The 23616-nt window shown below is 40.6% G+C and overlaps 1 protein-coding gene across 2 annotated transcripts in view; it reads left to right on the top strand.

The window, feature by feature from the left end:
- The window catches only part of SNX4 (sorting nexin 4), a 55707-nt gene extending 33247 nt beyond the window's left edge, over positions 1–22460 (top strand). For both annotated transcript variants that reach the window (XM_037912268.2, XM_037912269.2), the window contains 8 exons: positions 1723–1795; positions 4094–4155; positions 6236–6301; positions 12307–12396; positions 13580–13679; positions 14909–15054; positions 16450–16564; positions 20327–22460. In XM_037912268.2, the coding sequence (XP_037768196.1) occupies positions 1723–1795; positions 4094–4155; positions 6236–6301; positions 12307–12396; positions 13580–13679; positions 14909–15054; positions 16450–16564; positions 20327–20374 (700 nt within the window). In that variant the 3' untranslated portion in view covers positions 20375–22460. The remainder of the gene's footprint in view (positions 1–1722; positions 1796–4093; positions 4156–6235; positions 6302–12306; positions 12397–13579; positions 13680–14908; positions 15055–16449; positions 16565–20326) is intronic.
- The last annotated feature ends 1156 nt before the right edge of the window (positions 22461–23616 follow it).

The following is a 23616-nucleotide window of genomic DNA, read 5'->3' as shown; positions in this document are numbered from 1 at the left end:
TGTTAATTTACTCCTCCTCATAACACAAGAACTAGGGGGTCACCAAATGAAATTAATAAGCAGCAGGTTTAACAAACAAAAAAGGAAGTATTTCTTCACACAATGCACAGTCAACCTGTGGAACTCCTTGTCAGAGAATATTGTGAGGGCCAAGACTATAACAGGGTTCAAAAAAGAACGAGATAAATTCATGGAGGATGGGTCCATTAATGGCTGTTAGCCAGGATGGGCAGGGATGGTGTCCCTAGCCTCTGTTTGCCAGAAGCTTGGATGAACTACCTGTTCTTTTCATTCCCTCTGGGGCACCTGGCATTGGCCACTGTCGGAAGATAGGATACTGGGCTAGATGGACCTTTGGTCTGACTCAGTATGGCTGTTCTTATGTACTTGATTTACTTGAGATATCTTCACCATTCATGTCTGAAGCTGTCTGACACACTGCGCTGGCATATATTTTATAAAACGTAAGGTAAAAGGATTGCCCGACATCCACCAACAGCTATATTTGTGTTTCCTGCTATAATTTCTCTGCTGGTCTTTAAATGTTTTGAAAGAAACTGTACACTTTAACCCTAATATGCCACACATTTTTGTGGAAAACTCTCTTTAGGCATAGAAATCATAGAATGCCTATAAATGACCTTTTCTGTCATGGGATGTCATGAGACGCAATTTCCTAAATATTAGAAACATGTGGTGTAAGCAAAGTTTGTTTTTTTTTAAATGGGTGCTGAAATTTTGGTTCTTATATTCATAATTAGCCACCTAAATAAGTGGCTTGTTTTTTTTTTTTCAATGAGACCTGCTGGGTTCTAAGCATTTCTGAAATCAGATCACTTATATATAGGTGCCTAATTAAGATTTTAGAAGCCTAACTTTAGGCATCTGTTGTTTGTTTATTTTTAAAATCTTGGCCTGGATTTTTCTTCACTACAGTAATTGACAGATTGTCATTCAGTAGTAAGTCAGTTCTTGAGTTCCTATTCTTTACTTTCACTCTGGATAATATGCATGCCTTTGCACAATCTAAGGCTTCAAAATAGGGTTTAAGTTGGTCTTAAATGGTGTATAGGTCTTGTGCTGGGCATCTGCACAGGAGTAAATAACCCCCTCTTGAGGCTTTTCGCAAGTCAGCAAACTGCTCTGGGGTTCAGCTTAGCCATGGATATTGTATCCATTTTACACACCACCTAGGTGTATTCTGAGGCTAATTTAATGTTTTTTAGAGTTCGAGATCCTTGCATGAAAGGCACATTGTAAGTACAGGTAATATTTTATCAACTTCAAAAGAATTTAAACAGTTTTTCATTAGTAAGCATAAAACCCATCAAATGGGATTTTAAATGAAAAGTTTCTTCCTGCTCTTTAGATCATATCTATCAAATAACATTCCACTTCATAAGTGCTCTTAAAAAAACCAGATACAGCAGTCTTTCAGAAAAAAACCTCTGCTGTTTATATTTATTTCTTAGATTTATGGCATATGAATTGATCTGAACCTTTACTGTTACTGTATAAAAGTACAGTAGTTTTGCATGTGTGTAATTCTTTGCTAAAAAGGAGTTTGATTCTGTTGTCATTTTCTAGGAATCCACAGCTAATTCCACTTTAACATAAGTCAAGCTCAGTGTCGCCAGCTGTTGTGTTGTTGCTCTATCTTACAATTTGTGAAAGCTTGCTTTTGTGATAGCTAATGATGTACTATCTGTTTCCTGTTCCCAGGAGATTTACTGAGCTAAAACACTACAGCGATGAACTGCAGTCTGTCATATCACACCTTCTGCGAATCAGAGCTGTAAGTATTTCCCATGTGTGTCCTGACAAATAGTATAATATATTTATAAGACAGCATTTCTTCTTCAGTCAATAGAGAAAACGGATGTATGTATTCTTCACTTGAAATTGGTTTGTTGTACTGTCCCGTGTTTTGGGGGTGGGGCGGGGTGGGGCGGGGGAGAGATTATTTTATAACAATACACTTTTGGGGGAAGGAATTCTAAATGTGCTTGGAGTGATGCAGTGTGAAACGTTTATCTCCAGTATTGTTCCCCAGTCTGAATTATTCATGTTATGATAGTCACTGGAAAAAGACCATACTTACACCACAGATTTCTAGTTTAAAAAATGCTTACAAATGCTTCCACAAACATTCATAATGCTGTTGTTTAGCTCATTGCTTTATTCTGTCTTGTAGAATAGTTTACATGCAGTAACTTATCATCATATTGGCAATTTAAAACCCCATGAATGTCACTCGGGGAATTGGGAAGAGGGATGGTTGGAGCTTAGCTGGGACAATAGAACCTTGGGACTCAAAGTTGATACATCAGTGTCACGCCCAAAGTAATAGACAAGACCTGTAGTGATTTGGAGTGTTTGTAGACCCCAGTTTGTTGCATGTTCTATCAAAATCTGCAGCATAACATTGAATATTTCAGAGAAATAGTGAGAAGTGTGAAGTAGACTGTTACCTGAGAGTAACATACATATCTTCAATTACAATTCAGAAGAAAGGGAGATGAGCAGAATAGTATTACTTCATCTCCTTCATAGGTGTTGCCACTGGAGGAAGAAGCAAGGGGGCCAGAAGCCCACATCAACTAGAAAATGTTGGATCCCCACTGTGCAGTTAGCGGGATTCTGCCTTTCTCTCACGTGGCAGAAAGGAGTTAGAATGGCATGGAGTTTTCTGGAACATAGACATATAATATTGTGTTTTCTAGAGCTTGTGGTGTGAATTCACGAGTTATGCAAGTTCCCCACAACATTTTTCATCTTACAGACAAGTTTATAATGAATAATGTCCTTTAGAATGATTAGAACCGTCACGTCATGGAATCAGGATGGCTGTCTACTATGGCTTGAAAACACAAGCTTAAAAAATACAAAACAGAGAAGGAAATAGGAAATTACAACCCTGGTAACAGGGAGCACGATACTAGTTCTTAGTGTGTTCAACAGGGGTTTACTTTTGGGTGAAAGTGTGCTGTAGGGGAGGATTGTAATTGATTGCCCTGTCGAGTGGAGGCACTTTAGAGGATTAATTGCTTGTATTCCAGTAACTTGCCTTCCTGCCAGTACATGTGTGTGTGAGCTGTGTGACAGTGTTCTAACTTATTTCCTTTTTACCTCTTTGACACATGAATAATTATGGCTTTTATAAAGCTTCTGTTTAACTCACTGACGTCTCAAACAGTGCTCTAATAATTGTGAAGGACAAAAATAAGTTGTGCTTCAGAGTTCAATGTAAAGTAGAGGGAAAGATCAATAACTGTATAGTTACCAACAGCGTAGCATGTGCAGGTTTCTGATTCTCTGAATGCATGAATTGATTTCTAGCGTTAGCAACAAGTGTTGTGATGAGTTGACTCTTCCTTTCCCATTCTTTGTAGTATTGTATTACAAAGAAAAAAATAGGCTTGTGCCTTTTCGGATTCTTCATCCTGTATGGAAAAGCCTTGAAGTTTCTTTTCTCTGAACAAACCCAGCTTTCCTTTGCAGTTAATTTTTAAGCCCTTTGTTAGGACTGCATGGGGAAGTGGCCATGCAGGGTGAGAGAGAGGAAGAGGCTTAACCACAACTCCGAACTCAAGTGTAGATTTTTGTCTTCCTATTTTCATATACACCCTCTTCTCCCAACCCCCTGACACACACATACATTCCCCCTGTGTGATGTCTGCTTACATCGTCGTCATACAGGTGAAATGAATCACGCCTCACGTTAACTCGGTTGTTGGTGATCTAACTAGAGTGGCTGATTGACTCTATGTATAGATAGTATGAGGGCATTTCTGTAGATTCTCATACATAGAATGGTCTAAGTGTTACTTTCAGTATAGTTTGAAGCCATTGATTTAAAAAAAAAAGTTATACTGTTGATCTTAAAAGACAAGTCAGAGCTCTGCTTTAGCCTTTATAAAATAACATTTTCATCTCGTATACTGCTATTGAGAAATTACAGCTGTAGACCTGAAGGGTTAATCAGTAAACATTAGTCTTTGCTGAAGATATGTATGTTTTACAAGAAGCTAGTAAACTGCATATAAAAGAAATGGGCTTGTCCAAAAAACTGACTTACAAATGTTTGTTTTAGAGAGTGGCAGACCGTCTCTATGGTGTATACAAAGTGCATGGGAATTATGGGAGAGTGTTCAGGTAAGAATCAGAACAGGTTTTTAAAATACATAATCTAGTTTCCTGAAGCTTAGATAGTTTGCAAGTAATGGATGAAGCTTATTTATCCTTATTTTTGGAATGTAAACTTTGATATATTTTGTTTTACTAAATATGTGCATTGGAAAGTGTCACTGCTCAGTACTAAGACACTGACAAATTGCTGTATTTGACACAGATCTTTCTACCTTTGCTGAACTTTTTAAGTTTGAACTGGATGAAGTTTATTTATTTATTTATTTATAATATAACTTCATGATTATTGTCTTTTTTATTACACATAACGCGGTCCTCGGGAGCCAAAAAATCTTACCGCGTTATAGGTGAAACTGTGTTATATCAAACTTGCTTTGGCCTCGAGCATATCCGTTATTAATACAGTACTTGACACAAGAAGTTTTATTCTTGGTGTTGCTTTAGAAAGGGCGCATCTGATGTCGTCCTTCACATCAAGCCCGGGGTCGGGGCTCGCAGCCACGCGTCCCTGCCAGAGTCGGGGCTCAAGACCCCCCACATAACCGGGTTGTGACCCCCAGTTTGAGAACCAATGTTGTAGATGAGACAGAAAACCATTTTTGCTTTACTGCGTTATATCTGAATTTGTGTTATATTGGGGTAGAGGTGTAGTTCTAAACCGTTTGTTCCTTCAGAATGCTTCCTATTAATTTATTTTATATAGTTCATAAATTGTTACTTTGTATCTGTAGTGGTGAAAGGTATCCCGATCCTTTCAATACATTAAAAAATCAACAGTCTCTCAGGTATATTCTAGTACACGTTTTAGAAGTTGAATTAACGAATAGTTTTTGATTTATGTGCCTGAGTTGCATGCTCAAGTTTTCCATCTCGCTGGAGAATTAAAGAATCTAACTTCTGGTTAAGGGGAACCTCCTGCTTATACAGTCTGTACAAGTGCTATATTTAATTCACCAGGTTAATGGATTGCAGATGTCTTTCTGGTTGGGGGTTTTAAATTAAATTAGGTGCATTTTTGTAATAACACAAGGATAAACAAATGTCAACATTAACAGAGTAGAATTTATTTAAATTTTATGTAAAGTATAGAACAATAAATACTAGACATAAATTACACAAAGAGGAGGATAACTAAAAGTACATTCTATATTTAAGAGATGGGGAAGGAGGTACATTTTTAGGATAACAGATAAAACCAAATAACATGTGCAGAGTTAAGAGATAATGAGTTTAACACATAATTGTGATTTACTTGTGGTGAACTTCTAAGTGCTTGCCATCTCCACTCCAGTTTTGGTGGCTGCATTATCCATAAACTGACATTCACTTAATCATTTATCTCATCTATCTCTCCATATAAATAAAATATGATTGTTTGGTAACTCTAGGCTTCTTTAGTGGAGTGGAGCTTTAGTGATTTTTATCTATTTATAGAAATAGTCAACAATATACAGTGATCCTAAGAAAAAAATCCGGTTTGGAGAGTCTTATTTCAGAAGTGAGACTCCAGTCTACTGTGAATGCTATAAATCCATCAGTTTTTCCAGTGTATGATGTGGCAGGTTTCTGTCTGATGATGTGTTGCTCGTGTATAATGATTATTCTCTTATTAGTTAAAAAAAACCAACAGCATTCCCATATTGAGATTTTGTCGTATAGCTTTACAGACCATTTGTATTGCAGATAATGGCGCTAAAAGTGTCAACGCAAAGGAATGAACCTTGTGTTGCAATTCTGTTAGAAAATATTTCTCTTAATCTCCTTAACTACTAAAACAAGGTTCTTTTCATGCCTGCCTCTTGAACTAGAACTAAAAAAAACAACAACCCTCTGTGTGTGTGTCTGTGTCTGGGGAGGGATGGAGCAGGGGCAACTCCTGACCAGAATGCTTTAAAACTGTCTCACTATTAAATTGTGTTCAGTGCTGCTGCTTAGAGGTAGAAAAGCAGTTTGGATGGGTACAACTTTTGAGGCAGTTTCCATTCAAATATCACCTGGAAAGAAACTATTTACAGGATGCTGATTATTAACTTCCCTTAACTTCATGTGTGATGTTGTTTCTCATTGGATTTGCTTTTTTCTTTAGTGAATGGAGTGCAATAGAAAAGGAGATGGGGGATGGGCTGCAGAGTGCTGGCCATCACATGGATGTGTAAGTACTGAGTGAATATCTGATAGTTTGATGTATGCCAGATGCACATATATTAAGGGGGGGCAGGGAATTCTATAAGAAATGTACTGAGAAAACTTTGGGGGAGAGATATATTACTATTGGGTACACAACATTTCAGTGACTTTTGGATGTGGGCTGTTTTTAGAGTCCATGTACTGTATTAAGTAGCTCAAAGGGCCTCAGGAGAGCCAGAGGGGTTACTTTTTATTATTATTTTGAAACTATAGAGGTGTTTGGAATTCTTCCAGCTTTTCTTTTAAGCTGCTATGCCAGAAACTAGTGGAATTAAACTGTAATGTACTGCAGACCTGATGAGAGCCATTTGTTTTTGGCAGGAATGCTTTGCACCATGCAGTAGATGGTACACTAATTTGTACTTAACAAAAAGTTTAAGTAACTTTTTTTTTTTTTAACTGTTCAGCACCCAAGGCTTATTTAGTGGAGTCCAAAATAATTTCAAATACCACCCTGAAATAAATAGTGGTTGTAACCAGGAATCACTACTGAGCACAGCAAGGGTATCTGTTTGTCCCTTACTACGTAAGTTTAAGGGACAAACAGATTCAATGATGGTTATTATGTACATGAAACAAGGAGAACAGAACCCTCAAAATAAAAAATAACCTGTTTAGCGCTTTGGATTGCTTATAGTATCTGTACTACAGCAATAGGGAATTCTTTTTGTTTGCCTAGTTTTACTTTTTATGCAATAATAAACATAGTAGAGAAATTTTTATTCAGTCTCTCTCTGGTTCCTTCTACTTGACAAAATCATAATCACTGGTAGAGTAGTTGTTTAACCAATTCAGGAGATCTGTGGCTTTGCAAATGGAACTAGGAGACTATTTTCTCTTTTAATTGGAAAAGATAATCTTATTTTAAAAGTGAATCATGAGAAAACTTTTAGGTTGCCAGTAATACTATTTTATGATGCCAGTTTACATCTGTATTGTAAGTTAATGCCCTTGTCCAGTTTTAGTAAGGGATATAAATTTTGAGATTCCTGCTGCCAGATAGAATTTTATGGAGAAGCTCGTTTAACAGTGAATTCTCAAAATTAGTGTTTGGTTTAAAAAGTGAGAATTTTTTATCACATCCTTAAATAATATGAGTGTTTAGGAATGAAACATAGAAGCATTTATTTCCATGTTTAAAAACCTTTTTATGGTTAATGTTAAAATAATTTTATTATACAGCTGAAATCCCATTACAAGAAGTAACCCCAAATAAAAGGGCATAGAAAGAATAAGGAAATGGAGTGCAGTGTTAAATATTTATTACAATACTGCAAAATTTGAATAGTCCCATAGAAATCAATTTATTTTCAGTTGCGTGAACAAGTACTGCAGATAAATGAAAACTTACTTGAACCTGCCTAGCTTTCCTTTTGTCGTACATCAACATGCACCGTGCTGTGATGTCAGAATGTTAAGAAGATATTTTAATCAGATAAAGCAAAGCAAATAGAACAAATACCTCATTCAAGAGATTATACCCCGCCAGTTTATACCTGCTCCACTTTACCATAGAACAGCAGTTAGAGGCACAAGGGGGTTGTAAGACTTAACACCTAAGACTTCTGCCCTTTGCATTGTTAAGTGTTGAAGACCCAGAGTGATGGTGGTGGAGAGTTCCCAGGGTAACCTATATCAGTCCATGCTTTAATGAATGACAATCAAAGGTGACCTCTGATGGCATAGTTTTCCTCTCTGCTCTAACAAACAGGTGATCCCGGAAGTGGCCTCTCTAGCTCTTTTTTTTTACTGGAGACAGCAATTGTGAGGTTCAGAGACAACAGTTGTGAGATTCAGAGACCGTCTTTCCCAGGAATTGAAATTAGACGTGATATTTGAATTTACAGGGGGGACTGGAAAGCAACTAAATTGGCAACACTGCATGTAACTAGTTGACCATGGGGGTGATGGGGAGGGTGAGAGAGAATGGGGGAGTTCACGGTGTGTGTAGTGAAATCCCTGTTCAAGGGTCTCAGTGTATGACTCACAAGTTGGGTTTTTTTGTTTGTTTTTTTTCCCCTCCCACCTCCAGGATCAACTGGAAAAATAATTGAGCGGTACAATTCTTCTTCCCCTACTCTCCCTCCCCTCCAAAGCTAATGTTATGGGAAGTAGTATGGAGTGTTGCACAAAGAGTATGGTTTCTGAGCAGGAAGTATACATTATAAATATCTAAACCTGTCCCTACAATACATTTAAAACTATTCTGCACATGTCCTGCTTATACCAGCTTCATTTTTACTAGTATTTTTGATGGTGAGTCAAATGTTTCTGTCCCTTTTATTTAACTCATTATTATTTAAGAAGCCACATAGTTGTGTAGTATGGGGGGAGTGTCTGTATGTGTATTAGTTTTCATGGTGCCATCCATTTTTTCTATCCCTTGATTTGTCCCATGTGCAGTCAGCAGTTACATGAATGACCCCCCCCTAAATTTAGAAACTTGACTCCAGCCTTTCTGGCATTGCTGCGCCATAATCAACTGACAACCTACAATAATTTGTTTAAAGTATAACAAGAGCATTTTAGTTGCACAACTCCCATTGACTATGAGGTGAATCTAGTATGTTGGAAAGTTTTAGCTGTGAAACATTTATTTTACTGTTTGTAGAAGCATGCTCACTGCCGTGCATTTCCCTTTCTCTTTGGGGATTTCCATGATTTGTTTAACCTGTTTTGGCCTAAAGTGTGCAAAATTGGGTTCAAATAGTCAGAAGTGCAGCTTCTGCTGACCTACTACTTTGTCAAATCATGATTTAAGTTTTGGTATAAATTCTGCTCTAGGGTATGTTTAGGTGGGAGTTGGGCAGAACAACTCCTAGCATTCAGTCATAAATCTTCCCTTGAAAAACTTGGCTGCAACTGATGTACAGTCCATCTGTAGCCCTAAAAAAATCCCAACTCTTTTGTTTTAGGAACTTTTAAAAAAATCCACAGAGCCTTAAATTCAAGTCTTGGTACAGACACAGTGGTAATGCTCCTCTCTCACAAAACTGGGCAGATGCCATTGCCCTTTTATGGATTATTATGCAGGAGATCAGCCATACCCCTTCAGGCTCAAAGACAGCACCTTCTCAACAAGCCCAGAGCCTTCTCTCACCTCCTTGGCTGTACATTACTGGTGGGCTTTAAACTCTGAACAGGACCACAAAATGTTGCTTTTGTGGCCACATAAAAAGCCATGTATCTGGAGCACCATACAGTAATTAAAGATAGCACTGAAACATGTTCCCTGCTCCAGCTCCCAGTGCGGTGTGTTTTTACTTCTATTTAATTTATCCCTGTATCCTTCCTACCTCCTTTGAAACGCAAGCTGTTGACACATTATCGGACTTCTGTCACAAGGTCACCTTGCCTGGACCCTTCTTGGATGTGCTGTACCTCAGTTCTCCCCTTCTATAAAATCATGCACACAACAGTCACAGTCCAGAACAAAATCTCACTCCTAGACTCTGGTTTATTAATATGCAAATTATATATTGTATTGGTTTGAGATCAACAAGATCAAATTCAATAAAGACAAGTGCAAAGTACTACATTTAGGGTGGGAAAAATCAAATATACACCTACAACATTGGGAATAACTGGCTAGACAGTAGTACTGCACAAAAGGATCTGAGGGTTACAGTGGATCACAAATTGAATGTGAACCAACATATGATGCAATTGCAAAAAAGGCTAATAACATTCTGGGATGTATTAACAGCAGTGTTGTATGTAAGACACAGGAGGCAGTTGTGGACAAACTGGAGAGAGTTCAGAGGAGAGCAACAAAAATGATAAAAGGTTTGGAAAACCTGACCTATGCAGAAAGCTTACAAATCTGGCCATGGTTAGTCTTGAGAAAGGAAGACTGAGGAGGGACGTGATAACGATCTTCAAATATATTCAGGACTGTTATAAGGAGGTCTGTGATCAATTGTTCCCCATGTCCACTGAAGGTAGGACAAGTAGTAAAGGACTTGATCTGAGCAAGGGAGATTCAGGTTAGCTATTAGGAAAAAATTACTAACAATAAGGATAGTTACTCTCTGGGGTAGGCTTCCAAGGGAGGTTGTAGAATCCTCATCATTGGAAATTTTTAAGAACAGGTTGGACAAACACCTGTCGGAGACGGTCTAGGTTTACTTCCTCAGCCCACGGGGCTAGACTAGCTAACCTCTTCCAGCCCTACATTTTTTTGATTCTATATTCCAGCTCTTAGATTGGGCAGAGGGGTTCCTATACATGTCTTCTCCTCAGGATTCCATAGTCCCCCAACTAAAAACTACAAATAGTTCTCCCAAACATGACTGACTTTCACTTTTCATCTATAAGGGCTCACATCACCTTCCAGCAGGCCCCCTGATTTGCTTCCCAACTTCTGGCTGTATCCCTCCTTGGGCTCCTTACCCTGTCCCTTGACAGGGCAGACCTAACAGCCACAGTTGTTTCCTACAGGAATCTCAATAGAGGAACTCCCAGCTCTCTTCCAGATCACACTCCCAGCTCCCTTTCAGTTTGGGAGCCACTACCAGTCCTTCCCTAGTTACTGGAGAGCCTCCCTGCTGAGAACAGGCTGTCATTTACATATGCCAGCAGGCCTGACTTTATCACCTGCTCCCTGTCCCTCAAAATTCCATGATTTAGGAAGAAAACCAGGCATGGGTAGTGCTTGGTATGAAGATGCCTTACCCTGTGACAAGTGCCCAGCGGTCCCTTTTGTGCTGGTTGCTTCACAAACACAGATAGGAGAAGAGATTGCCCAAGATCTTACAATGTGAAAGACACACATGAAGTATTGGATGCAAGGAATAACATGAAACCTAAGAACGTGGTGGTGATTGGCAGTTTTGTTACTTCCATATTTTGTTGTAATTTTGGTGCTTTAGGTTTTGCAACAAAGACTCTAGAATCCAAACTTAGTTGATTTTGTTGATGCTGCAGGAGGTGGAATATAACACAGCTCATTCATCCCAGCTGCATTGGCTCTGTGTTGCTGACACAGTAAACGCTTATTTCTGTCAGTAGGCTAAGCAGATACAACTCAAAACGTACACGAGAAGATATGTGCAGGAACCATTTTACAGAGATACTTCTGTCCCTAAGTATGCTTGAAAACACTAACTTTTTTCAAACAACAGGAGCCCATTGAAAGCTATCAGACAACATTTCTTACCTTTTTTAAGTGATTGTACATTTAAAAAGTCACTTTCTGCCACGCACAGTAGGGGGTGGGATTTTTCAAAACGTCTCTGCATCAGCCTAACGCTGCTCTATTGAAGTCAATGGGAGCAGTGGTAAAACTCCCAGTGACTACAAGAGGCGCAGTTAGGGCAATACTGAGGACTTTGGAAAATATGCTCCTCAAAGACTTGCATATATAGCTGCTAGTCTGAACTAACATTCTGATTTGTGAAGCATAGGTTGTTGAACTTTCTACTTCAGGAACTAAAAGGCTTGATTCTGCAAAGTGCTGAGGACTCTCAAATGCCATTGTTTCCATCACCATTGACTGAGGGTCAAGTGAAACCCACCTCTTAAGTGTTGCCTCTAGCATTTTAGAAGGCATCAAGTTCACTTCACCAAACCTTAAAGATGCCATGCTCACTCTGAAATTTATGAATATTTTTCACTTTGCTGCTGCCTGTTGAAAAATCACTGAAGAAAAGGAATAAATTACTTTAGCCAGTTGTATTTTTTTTCCTTTTCCTGTAATAAAAACAGCCTCCTCTTCAGCAGAAAACGTTTGACTAGTGTAAGATTTATCACTTCATTGTAGTAATAACTTAAGAAACAGGCCTTCAGGAGTGTTTATATTAGTCTGTTTGGCATTAAAATATACCTTTTAAATCCAACAATAAAGAACACTTTTAAGGTAACTTATGATTACCGCTAAGAAATAGGGTTCTTTCCCTTTTACAGTATTTAAATAATTTAAGAAGCAAAATCAGGGATTCTTCTGTTTAACCAAAGGTTGTACTTTACCAGGTATGCAGCTTCTATTGACGACATATTGGAAGAGGAAGAGCATTATGCAGATCAGCTAAAAGAATATCTTTTCTATGCAGAAGCTCTGCGGTAAGTATATTAACATAAAAGATTGGAATCCCTGTACTTCTGTCGCTTTATTTTGATACATGCTCCGCAGACTTCTGTCTGTATCCTTCACAATTTTTACTTTTGAAGAAAACATTACACAGTTACGTTCTGAAGTCTCCAAATACCTTGCATCTTTTATTTGTTTGCATCTTTTATTGCCCAGTAAGCCAATCAGAGTTAAGTATCGCTTAGCTGGTTAGTAATTCAATGGCAGAACCTCCAGGCAAAATCCAGGTGCTCTAAGAAGTAATGCTGTATGTTGATTAAGCTGTGCTCATCCCTTTTGAATCAATGCCTCAGCATGCTGCTGCAGGACAATCTTCTGCTAGAGATGCCATCTTCCATTATGAGACACAAAAGAGAGTCTCTGACCACTTACAGCTGTTCAAAACTAGCTATGGGAGTTTTTTTTAAGTTTCCCAAATAACTTCCAGTTGTGACAGATACATTCTGCCTCCCTAGCCTCCCCTAGTACTCCTTCCTGACCTAAAGTACTGTGTGCTGTTGCTGTGATCTGTTACAGTTGCCACATTCACTAAGGAAGTGGCAACACTTGTGTTTGCAAATCCATTTGTAAAGTTTGCAAAGCACATTGAGATCCTTCTGAATGAAAGGCGCTGTATACATTTAGGTACAGTTATCACTTTTTACAAACAAACAAAATTTTAGTACACTCTAAGGAATTTGGAGACTCTGGGTTAAGTTACAGTGGAAGACGTTTTCTTAAGATTAATGTGCATCATTGCCTGTCACACAGGCACAATGTCCAAAGTGACATGTAAACTGTTTCCTGCTATTGGAATTTTTACTGTAACATGTTGAATGAAACCACTTTACAAGGATGTCCTTAGATAGAGGATGGTTTTATATGTCATGCAAAATCTTAGTATGAGCTTATGGAAGAAGGAGCAGCAGGAGAATATGCTCAGGGTCACTGAAGTATAAAATCACTTAACACACCAGAAATTTTGTAATTTAGCAGGCTTGCGCCAGAGTTATGTTTACTGTTATAGGGCTATTAAATACAGGCTAGATAAATAACTGAACACGACTTATGCTAAAAAAAAAACCATTTTTACTGTTTTTTTAAAGCTTAGAAGGTGGTAAAAACGTAGCAAGACAAAATATTACATGACAAATCGCTCACTGATTATGTTTTCAGGGCTGTTTGCAGGAAACATGAACTAATGCAGTATGACTTGGAAATGGCTGCTCAGGACCTGGCATCTAAAAAACAACAGTGTGAAGAACTGGCAACAGGAGTGAGCCTGTTTTCCATTTTCTTCTTCAAGACTTGGATTTTTTTTCTTTTTCTTTTTTTTAGAGAGCTAAACAAGTTAGGGTGACATCTAAATGGCATTTAACAGATAGATAACATGCGGACAGCTGGTTATGATGACAAGTATCACGTGAGCTGTAGATCTTTTAGTGGTTTACAGTAATTTATTTTCATGGTGATTTATACAGTTTGTGCAGGGCTTATTTTTATTAAGACCTAGCAAATGCAGGCTTGTAGGTAAGGTGATCTGAAGTGTTTCAAATGAAATGAAATAGAATACTACAAAGACCAAAGTTTCTGGTTAGTTACAGTCATCTGAGGGAAAAAAATCTTTGTTGTACCTTTTAAAAGCTTAACATCCCCATTATGAAATGTTAGGTTCCCCCTTCCCCCGCCTCCCCAGGAAAAATGGCTGAAGTTAGATAATATCTAAAAACAGATATTTGCATTTAATCTGAAAGGTAAATAAACAGAGTAAACAATTACTGCTAAAGTTATTAATATTTTAATGTAGAAGTATTTTACTGTTTTTTCATATAATATGACAAGAAATATTACTTGAAGATAAGAAATTGGTGACTGAATACAAATTAATTAAATATGGGCCCAGAATGAAGCCCATTAAAATCAGTGGGAGTCATTCCCTTGAGTCCGGTGGTCAGTGGATCAGGCCATAAGACTCTTACCTATGAAAGTATTTGAAGAGAGAAAGTGGGTGAGGTAATACCTTTTACTGGACCAAATTCTGTGGGTGAGAGAGACAAGCTTTCAAGCTTACACAGAGCTCTTCTTTGGGTACGTTCCCAAACCTGAAGAAGAGTTCTGTGTAAGTCTGAAAGCTTGTCTCTCTCTCCAACAGAAGTTGGTCCAACAAAAGATATTACCTCACCCACCATGTCTCTCTCTAATGTCCTGGGACCAACACAGCTACAACACTGCGTACAGCAATGGAAGTAATTTGAAGGCAGTTTTTGAAGAGGTTAGAGACTTTATGTGAAGTTTCAGATAGACAATTTTTAATAAATAGGAGTTAATATAGGTTTGTTTAATTATTGGTTTTAATTTGAACTACCATGCCTCTTGCACCCATCTAGCAGTAGTGCATTTTTCAAATGGAAGAGCCCTTTATGTCAGTGTCTGAACTCCACCAGCCAAATAATTATTATCATTCTACTGGAACAAAGCAAAGAGCATTTTTCTGTTTGATTTTAGACTCTGAGAACATTTTCTCTAAAGGGAATGACGAGCAAACTGTTTGGTCAGGAAACTCCTGAGCAAAGAGAAGGCAAGATAAAGGTTCTAGAAGAACAGATACATGAAGGGGAAGAACAATTGAAATCTAAAAATGTGGAGGGCAGGTAAAGGTGGAGTTTTTAATATATTCTTGGTGTTTACGAGCTGTCTATAAAAATTCCTGTCATTTGCAAGTTGTGAAATTAAGTACAGTACACTCAGTTAGCTCCTGGTCTGAGAGTGTAGCTTATATAAGAACTGATCGCTTTTCCAGTTACTGAACCCATTTAATGGCTGAGTTCTTGTTTTATGTTCAGCTGGTAATATATTTAACAGGTGGGCTGTAAGCAACTGAGGATTTGAGCTTTCTAGTGGCTACTTGAATGTAGAATTCAGGTGTAGTTTTAGTTCAGTCTATAAATATGGCTCCTGACATTAAAGCTAATAATTCCTTAGAAAGTTTTGTATGAAGGATAGTTGACTTCTGTTCGTCATTAAATGTTTCAGCAAGCTACATTTGAATGACTGATTCTTAGTATTCTAACTAGTAGGAGCTCACATTCCAAAACCTATATATTTGTGTCCGAACACATTCATTTTTATTATAGGAAAGATGAGTGTGCTATCTGTTAGCTGTAATCCTTACATACCAAAAGATAAGAAACAGACCAGTTCATACGCAGTTCAAAACAACAAAATACTCAATAGAAATTAGGACATGGTAAATTGAATTCCTTAATCATCTTGACAGAAGTGCTGGACGTCTGCTTTTATAGCTCAGGAAACGGTTTTCAAACAAATACTTGTCTAGTTTGCGAAGTCCAGTACAAACAGTAAGCTATGGGTTACTTTAGTATATGAACTTGCCCCTGTTCTGGTTAAGTAGAGCTGGAGGCAAATATTGCAGGCAAACAAGAAAAGGGAGTATTCTATTCTGAAATAAATTTGCTTCAGTTAAGCTTGTGTCCACTTTTTGCAAACATTCAAGCAATCATCAATTACTGACTTAAATGCTCGTGACAAGTGAATTTTAAGATGGTCTACTACAGGATTCTCACAGGAAATGAGATGATCTAAGAGGATGCTGAGGCCCAAAGCCCCTCACCAGAGCACTGGCACAGAAGTATTTAGTGAGCCTGGCAAGGCTCTGAATATAAATTCATTATGAATTTAGTTCTGTGGCCACATAGATTAACTTTAGTCAGATCTATCTGTGAAAGTCTCCAGTTATAAAAAAATTATGTGATTTGCGATTAAAAATCTCTGAAGGACTACATGAATTATTGGGACACACATTCCAATATTAGAGCAAGTAAAAGTATAAAATGAGGATCCCATCCGAGGTGCATAGAAATTACTGTGATCCAACTCGTAGACTGTAAAAGTGTAGCACTTCAGGTATTGACAAAGGCAGAGTCCTTCTCCCAGTAAATTCAGTAGCAGCTGGCTGGGGCCCATAATATATTAAGTATTTTTTTAAAAACACTCACATTGACAAAACTATATTGTTTTCATTTCAGAGAGTTTGTGAAAAGTGCCTGGGCAGATATTGAACGCTTCAAAGAGCAAAAGAATCATGACTTGAAAGAAGCCCTCATAAATTATGCTGTGATGCAGATTAGTATGTGCAAAAAGGTAGGTTTTGCTTCTGACAGACAGGACAAATATGTAAATGGTAGTAGGGGACCCAGGGACGGATCTGTAACAAATGGGAGAACTGCTATTGCAGAAGGCTGGAAATCAATAGAGTAGGAGCTGCAGCATAGTCTACCTTGCATGCAAGATGCCATATACTTGCTGCCTCCTCTCTCTCTTCCTGGCATGCACTGAGGTTAAGAGAGATTCTCCTGTGTTGGTAACAGTATGCATTAAACAGTGTGGACCAAATCCTCAGTCTTTTCCCCATCCTTATATATGTAAAGTTCTTCTTCGAGTACTTCCTCATATCGATTCCAATTAGGTGTGCACGGCCGTCGGAGGATTTTTACCCTAGCAACACCCGATGGGTTGGCTGTGGAGCCCCCTGGAGTGGCGCCTTCATGGCGCTCGATATATATCCCAGGCAACCCAGAGCCTGCTCAGTTCCTTCTTACCGCCTGTGATGGTTGTTGGAACTGTGGAGTCCTGCTTCGCTGTTCTCCACTCTCCCTACGGTATACCTAATAGTTGATAGTTTTAGTTCGTTACACTTGGTTTACATAGTGTTAGTGGGGTTGGGGGGTCTTTCCCCAATTCTCCTCTTGGGCTCATGCCCAAGGCTCTGGGATTCAAGCCCTGCGGTTCCTGCTCTAAGCCCATGCCAGAGGGCGACCCCATGACTCTTGCCTGAAGTGTCTGGGGGAGTTTCATCAAGCAGAGAAGTGCAGGATCTGCAAAGGGTTTTGTCCCCAGACTCAGAAGGAGCGGGACTTTCGTTTAAAGCAGCTCCTCATGAAGGCAGCTCTTAGCCCTCAGCCTCCTGTGGTGCGCCAAGATCCAGGACCAAGCGCCTCAGTGAGCAGCGCCTTGGCGGCAGCAGTAGGAACAGCACCATGGTTGGACTCTGATTGAGACCCGCAGCACCGGTGCTCCCTGGCACCACAACCGACATCATTGGCCCAGCACCGCTCCCGTTCTCATGGCCAGAAGTGGCACTGAAAGCCAGAAAAGGGTGGCACACCTCCACAGAAACCAGCCTCCCTGGAACTGCCCATGGAGACGCGTCCCACAGGAGAGCGTCTAGGGGCACAGCCTACGGCTTCAGTACCGTTGACTCCGGCCCCGAGGGGAGGTCGTTGAGTCCAGTACCTCTGGACTCCCCGACACACAGCGTGGTTGAGGTCCGGTTGCCATCTATCCCGGATACCTTTGCGGCTGCAAGGGATCTTATTGCCATGACTGCATCGGCATCCCCTCAGCCTCATGCCAAGGCACCGGTGCCTGTACGTGCAGCACTGTCCCAGGGCAAGCCAGTCCTAATCCACCCGTCAGCACTGTCGGTCGAGCTGCAGCACCGATCCCATTCTTGGCACCATTTCCACTCCCGACACCACTCACAGTCCTGACGCTGCTCGCAGTCCCGGCAACGCTCTCCTTCACAGTGCCGGTCGTACTCGCGGCACCACTCCAACTCCCCGCGCTGGTCCCGATCGCGGTAACGCTCTATCTGCTGGTCGTCATCGAGAGGCAGATCCCAGACTTGACGCCACTCTCAATGCCGGTCATCATCTCGATCCAGATCCAGGCGCCGTTCCAGGTACCGGTGCAGGTCCCGGCACCGCTTCCCAGCGTCGCGGCATTGTTCCCCGTTGCCTTGTCGACGTGACCCAGCGCAGATCCGCTTGGCACCACCGTGGCCCTCACGTTCCTCTTCTCGTTCTTCGGGATCCGAGGCGGGGTTGCGTTTCTCGAACCGTTGCCATTTGGACCATAGCCACCTGGAGTCAGAGCCTCCAGCCTGCCACCGGAACCTAAGCAAACACTGCAGGACTTTCCCTTTGATGGAGAGGGCCTGTTTTCGGAAAAGACCAATTTAAGGCTACAAAATCTTAAGGACTCAAGGGCGATAATGAAGTCCCTGGGCATGCACACACCGGCTACTCAGTGGAAGCCCTTCAAACCCCAGCAGCTGCAACAACGCTCCTATCCTCGGCCGAGGCAGGATATCTATAGAAGGCGGGGGTGTAATGGCAGGAGAAAGCCCTCCAAACCCCTGTCTGGGCAAGGCCAGGGCCCGTCAAGCCTTCGTCGGGCTCAGAACAGGCTTTTTGAAGGGACGCCTGGGGGCGGTGTACTGGACCTTGTTCAGGATCCTACCCCACCTTTCTTGAATCGTTTATCCCATTTCCACTGTGCTTGGTTTTGTATAACCATGGACCGCTGGGTCCTCCGCACAGTGGAAGCGGGATACTCTCTCCAGTTTTCTTCCTCCCCACCCTCCTTCCCCGTCCCTCTTCAGGGATCCTTCTCACGAGCAACTCCTTATTCAGGAGGTTCAGACTCTCCAGGCATCCGTGCCTCTTATTTTGAAGTATCTCCTGGACCTAAAACAGCAGGGTCTGGCGGCATCCTCTGTCAGAGTTCACCTTGCGGCCATCTCGGCTTTTCACCCGGGTGCGAATGGCCGCTCCATCTTTGCCAATCCTGTGGTTGGCAGGTTCCTCAAGGGCCTGAACCGTCTCTACCCACAGGTTTGACAGCCAGTCCCCACATGGGACCTTAACCTGGTCTTCCACAGACTCATAGGGCCCTCATTTGAGCCACTGGCCACCTGCTCCCTGCTCTACCTCTCCTGGAAAATGGCTTTCCTTGTCGCAATCACGTTGGCACGGCGTGTCTCTGAGCTCAGAGCCCTTACCTCGGAACCACGCTACACGATCTTCCATAAATATAAGATGCAGCTTCGGTCTCACTCGGCCTTTCTTCCCAAGGTGCTATCGGTCTTCCATATCAGCCAGGACATTTTCCTCCTGGTTTTTTATCCAACACCGCGTGCCAGTCGCCAGGAACAACGGCTGCACTCCCTCAATGTCCGTAAGGCCCTTGCCTTCTACATTGAGCGTACAAAGCCATTCAGGAAGACGACTCAGCCCTCCTTTGTGGTGGCAGACGAGATGAAGGGCCTCCCGGTCTCCGCTCAGCGGATCTCTTCATGGATCACGTCCTGCATCCGCGCTTGCTATGATCTGGCCAGTCTACCAACCCCACCCCTCACTGCTTGCTCCACAAGGGCCCAGGCCTCGTTGGCAGCTTTTCTGGCCCAGGTGCCGATCCAGGAGATCTGCAGAGCCGGAACTTGGTCCTCGGTACACACTTTTGCTTCGCACTTTGCCATCATCCGGCACACCAGAGACAACGTGGCGTTTGGTAGAGCGGTCCTAGAGTCCACATTGCTTCACTCCAACCCCACTGCCTAGGTAAGGCTCGGGAGTCACCTAATTGGAATTGATATGAGCAAGCACTCGAAGAAGAAAAAACGGTTACTCCCCTTTTGTAACTTGTTCTTCGGGATGTGTTGCTCATATCCATTCCAAACCTGCCCCCCTTCTCCTCTGTCAGAGTAGCCAGCAAGAAGGAACTCAGGAGGTGCTGGGTCGGCTGGGGTATATATCAAGCGCCATGAAGGCACCACTCCAGGGGGCTCCACAGCCAACCCACTGGGTGTTGCTAGGGTAAAAATTCTCCGACGGCCGTGCATGCAGCATGCGCACACCTAATTGGAATGGATACAAGCAACACATCTCAAAGAACAACAGTTACAAAGGTGAGTACCCTTTTTTTCCCTATTAGTGGGAGTTTTGCATGACTTAAGTCTACAGGTAATGTAGGCAAACGTGACACATTTATTTGTTTGTTGCAAGGTTCCTTTGTTTAGAATAAGCAAAAATCACTTTTTTTTTTTTTTTTTTTTTTTTAAAGGGAATTCAAGTTTGGACAAACGCAAAGGAGTGCTTCAGCAAGATGTGATTATCCAGAAAATAATTTCTCCTCAACAAAGTGCCAGAGAACAGAAGCACAAGTGCACAATCATGGATACTAAGTTGCTACATGATCTACATGTAAATCATGAAATAAATGAGTTGAGTAAATACAGTTTTCTTTATGCTGATTGTAGTTGTGTTAATAGAGGACAAAAAGGAAATGTCCTTAAATCGTTAGTCCCTAACAGTCACTTTGTGGCATATTTTACATGTAGCAAATAATTGAGGGCAAAGGGGTTAATGAAAGCTGCAGCTGTACATTGAGGCAAAGGCTTTAGGGAAAGTCCAGACTAACCCAAAAAAGTATAGTGTCATACACAACTGAACTGTTCTCTGTGTGTATCTTCTGAACCATCACATTCCGTATTAGACCATCTCCCAATGCCCGCTTTCAGCTCTTGCTGGTTAGGATTTGTAATACTCTAGGGTTGGGGGTTTTTTTTTGTTTGTTTGCTTTTTAATGGCGCACACACAGTTGTGTTGAGGTTTACACCGTAAGAAAACAAAAACAGAAATTCATTGTACTGCTTAGAGTTCATAGTTACATGCCTGTGCATCTCCATGGAGAAATTTGTTTTTTCCAAAATTCAGGTTAAACACAGTCTCAAACTTCTGAGATTTTTTTTCATACCCTCTACAGTAGAGGAATTGAACAACAGTTCTCTACCATACACCTCAGTTACTGTGTCCCATTAGAATATTAATACTGACATTGGTCTGTCGTCTAATTTTCTACTAGTAGTAAAGGAGTAATGACCCAACTGAGCAACAGGGCCAGACTCAGACCTGGTGTAATCAGGTGCAACTTCAACTCATTTTATGGAACCTGCTTACCCCAGGTATAAATGTGGCCCTGTTTTCAAAACTGCAGTTCTCGTTTAGCTCTGTAGAAATAGTCACCTTTAAAATGAATACGTGGAACATCAAAATAGCTGGTTTTCTTTTGAATATTTAAGATTCATGGTGTTCTGCAAATCACCAGTCTGAATAGGCTTTGCTTGGCTCTTGAAACACCATGTTTCAATATTGCAGATACATACCTTGAACTGATTTTACAAGTACCTACACGAATGTGGTTCTTTAGTGTTTTGGCTGTAACATTTTAAATGGCAGATGAATAAATGTAATCTGTTAGACTGAGCTATTTGTCTTTGTGATACGATTTGTTCAAGAGCCAAGCATTTTTATTTCTTGCTAGCTTTGCAGAATCTTAAATATGAGATGCTGTTTCTAATTATACCAAAAACAAAACTAAGAAACCCCACCCCTACTGTTTCATGGGGCTTTTCTACGTGTTTAAAATGCCCCTGGAATTTTGTGGAATTTGCCAGACCTAATGAGTAATCCAAAAGAAGATTTGCTATAATATTCACTTGAGTCACATATGTTTGTTTATTATATACTACAAATAACACTAATTATCAGATACTGATTTAATGTATGCCAAAAGTCTTTAAAATTCGCTATACAATAGACCTTATATAATGTATCCATTAATTTTCCCAATACCAGATTCTGTGTTTTGCTGTGGCATTTTATGCTCTTAAATCATTAAGAGCTGGAGTAGGCTAAGATCTGAATTATTTAAAAGGTTAAACATCAGTTTATACTTTTAGCTCCTCTACCGTTTCAAGGCACGTGATAATGACAAATCTGTCATCCTCTGAGAAGTGATGTTGAGCAGAAAGAGTCTCTCCTTTTAATATTTACAGAGATACAAAATCATTCCATTTTAAAGAACTGTAGTAGTCAGGTCCTATAACAAGTAAAGTAAGGACTTGTACATGACAGGAACCAGGAACTGCTCATCTAGAGTATCCAGTAAACATTCTAGAGTATTGGTGCCTTAATCCGATACCAGGAGGCACTTGGAGTAACTATTTTTCATGCACTTTGATTTTGTTTGATAGATCTTTCTGGTGCCTCTTTTCCCCCATATTTCACATGCTGTACAACTTACTAAATGTATTATATGCCTTTTTTTCTTGCTAGTTGTCTTAAATTTGAGAAGGGAACAAAACAGTTCTTGTAAGCTTTGTGCCAAATATGCTAAATAAAACTGCTCTTTGATATTTTTGTTGTGTTTGTTTATTTTGCAAAATACTTTATTTTAGATTTTGAAAACTGTTGGTCCATATTTGGGTTCAGATTTTTGCACTGTTCGGGCCTTCAAAGAACATTGCAGAGATTAGGCTCCAAAGTTGGGTTTAATGTTTTTAAAAATCACGAAGTGACTGACTTGCTATTTATGTAAAGAAGCTAGTGTCTGGCTAAGGTTGAAACTAGATTACCATTAAAAGTTCATTTTTGGCCCCACCCTATCTTTTGATAGAATGGAGCCATGTGAGTTTCATATGTACCGTTTCCTTACTCAAGGAAAAACTTTTTTGGAAAGGTTTAATCAAATCTGACAAAACTTGGAAGAGACAAAAGTGGGGTCAATTTCTGTGACATTTTTCCTACCTTGGCTTAGAAACTCCATATTTGTTGGTCTTGGCAACTACTTGCCAAATTTTGGAGGGGATATTCTCTTTTTAACGGCAGTTTCCATGTTGCTAATAAGGTCCACATAACAAATGCACTTTAGAAAAGGCATACTTTGTGAAGTATGCACGGCCATGATGCAGTCTGCAGAACCCACAAAATACCTTTTACACCTTTGGAACAGTTCTGAAATCCCTGCCCTTGGCTTAATTCTTAAATTGTCCGCAGTTACAAAACTATTAGCGGAACAGACCAAAATGCTGCTATAATGAAGTGTCTGTATAGACCAGTGGTTCTAACCCTATTTATCGTTGTGGTCTGCATATGCAGCTCTCTGTGCGTTATGTGGGTCGCATCCACACAATATATATACTCCCTGTATGGCCCCGAGGCTGTCACATAGGCTGCAGCTGCATGCTGATTGGGCCGCAAGCAGGTCACAGGAAGAGATTTGCCAGTATAGACTATATGTTCTTGCGTGGTCAGTTTTGATGGGACAATTGCCAACCCCTCTTGAATATTGCTGGAGGTCTTGGCCGCTTACATGTGGCAGGAAGCATTAACCAGCATTGTCATTGCCATTTCCAGCGCACCATGCCGGGACTCAGGAATTCACCACTATGCCATTCGCTACGACTTTCTGATCCTGAAAGATCGTCATCCCAGATAGAGGCATCTCCATAGTTGTGTATTGATAAGTTCCAGAGACGTGAACCCAAGTTTCCTTCTTTACCTCTTCCAGCT

The sequence above is a fragment of the Chelonia mydas genome, chromosome 11 (genome assembly GCF_015237465.2).
Source record: "Chelonia mydas isolate rCheMyd1 chromosome 11, rCheMyd1.pri.v2, whole genome shotgun sequence".
In the NCBI taxonomy this organism is placed as follows: Eukaryota; Metazoa; Chordata; order Testudines; family Cheloniidae; genus Chelonia; species Chelonia mydas.
This window is presented reverse-complemented; position numbering and strand designations above follow the sequence as displayed.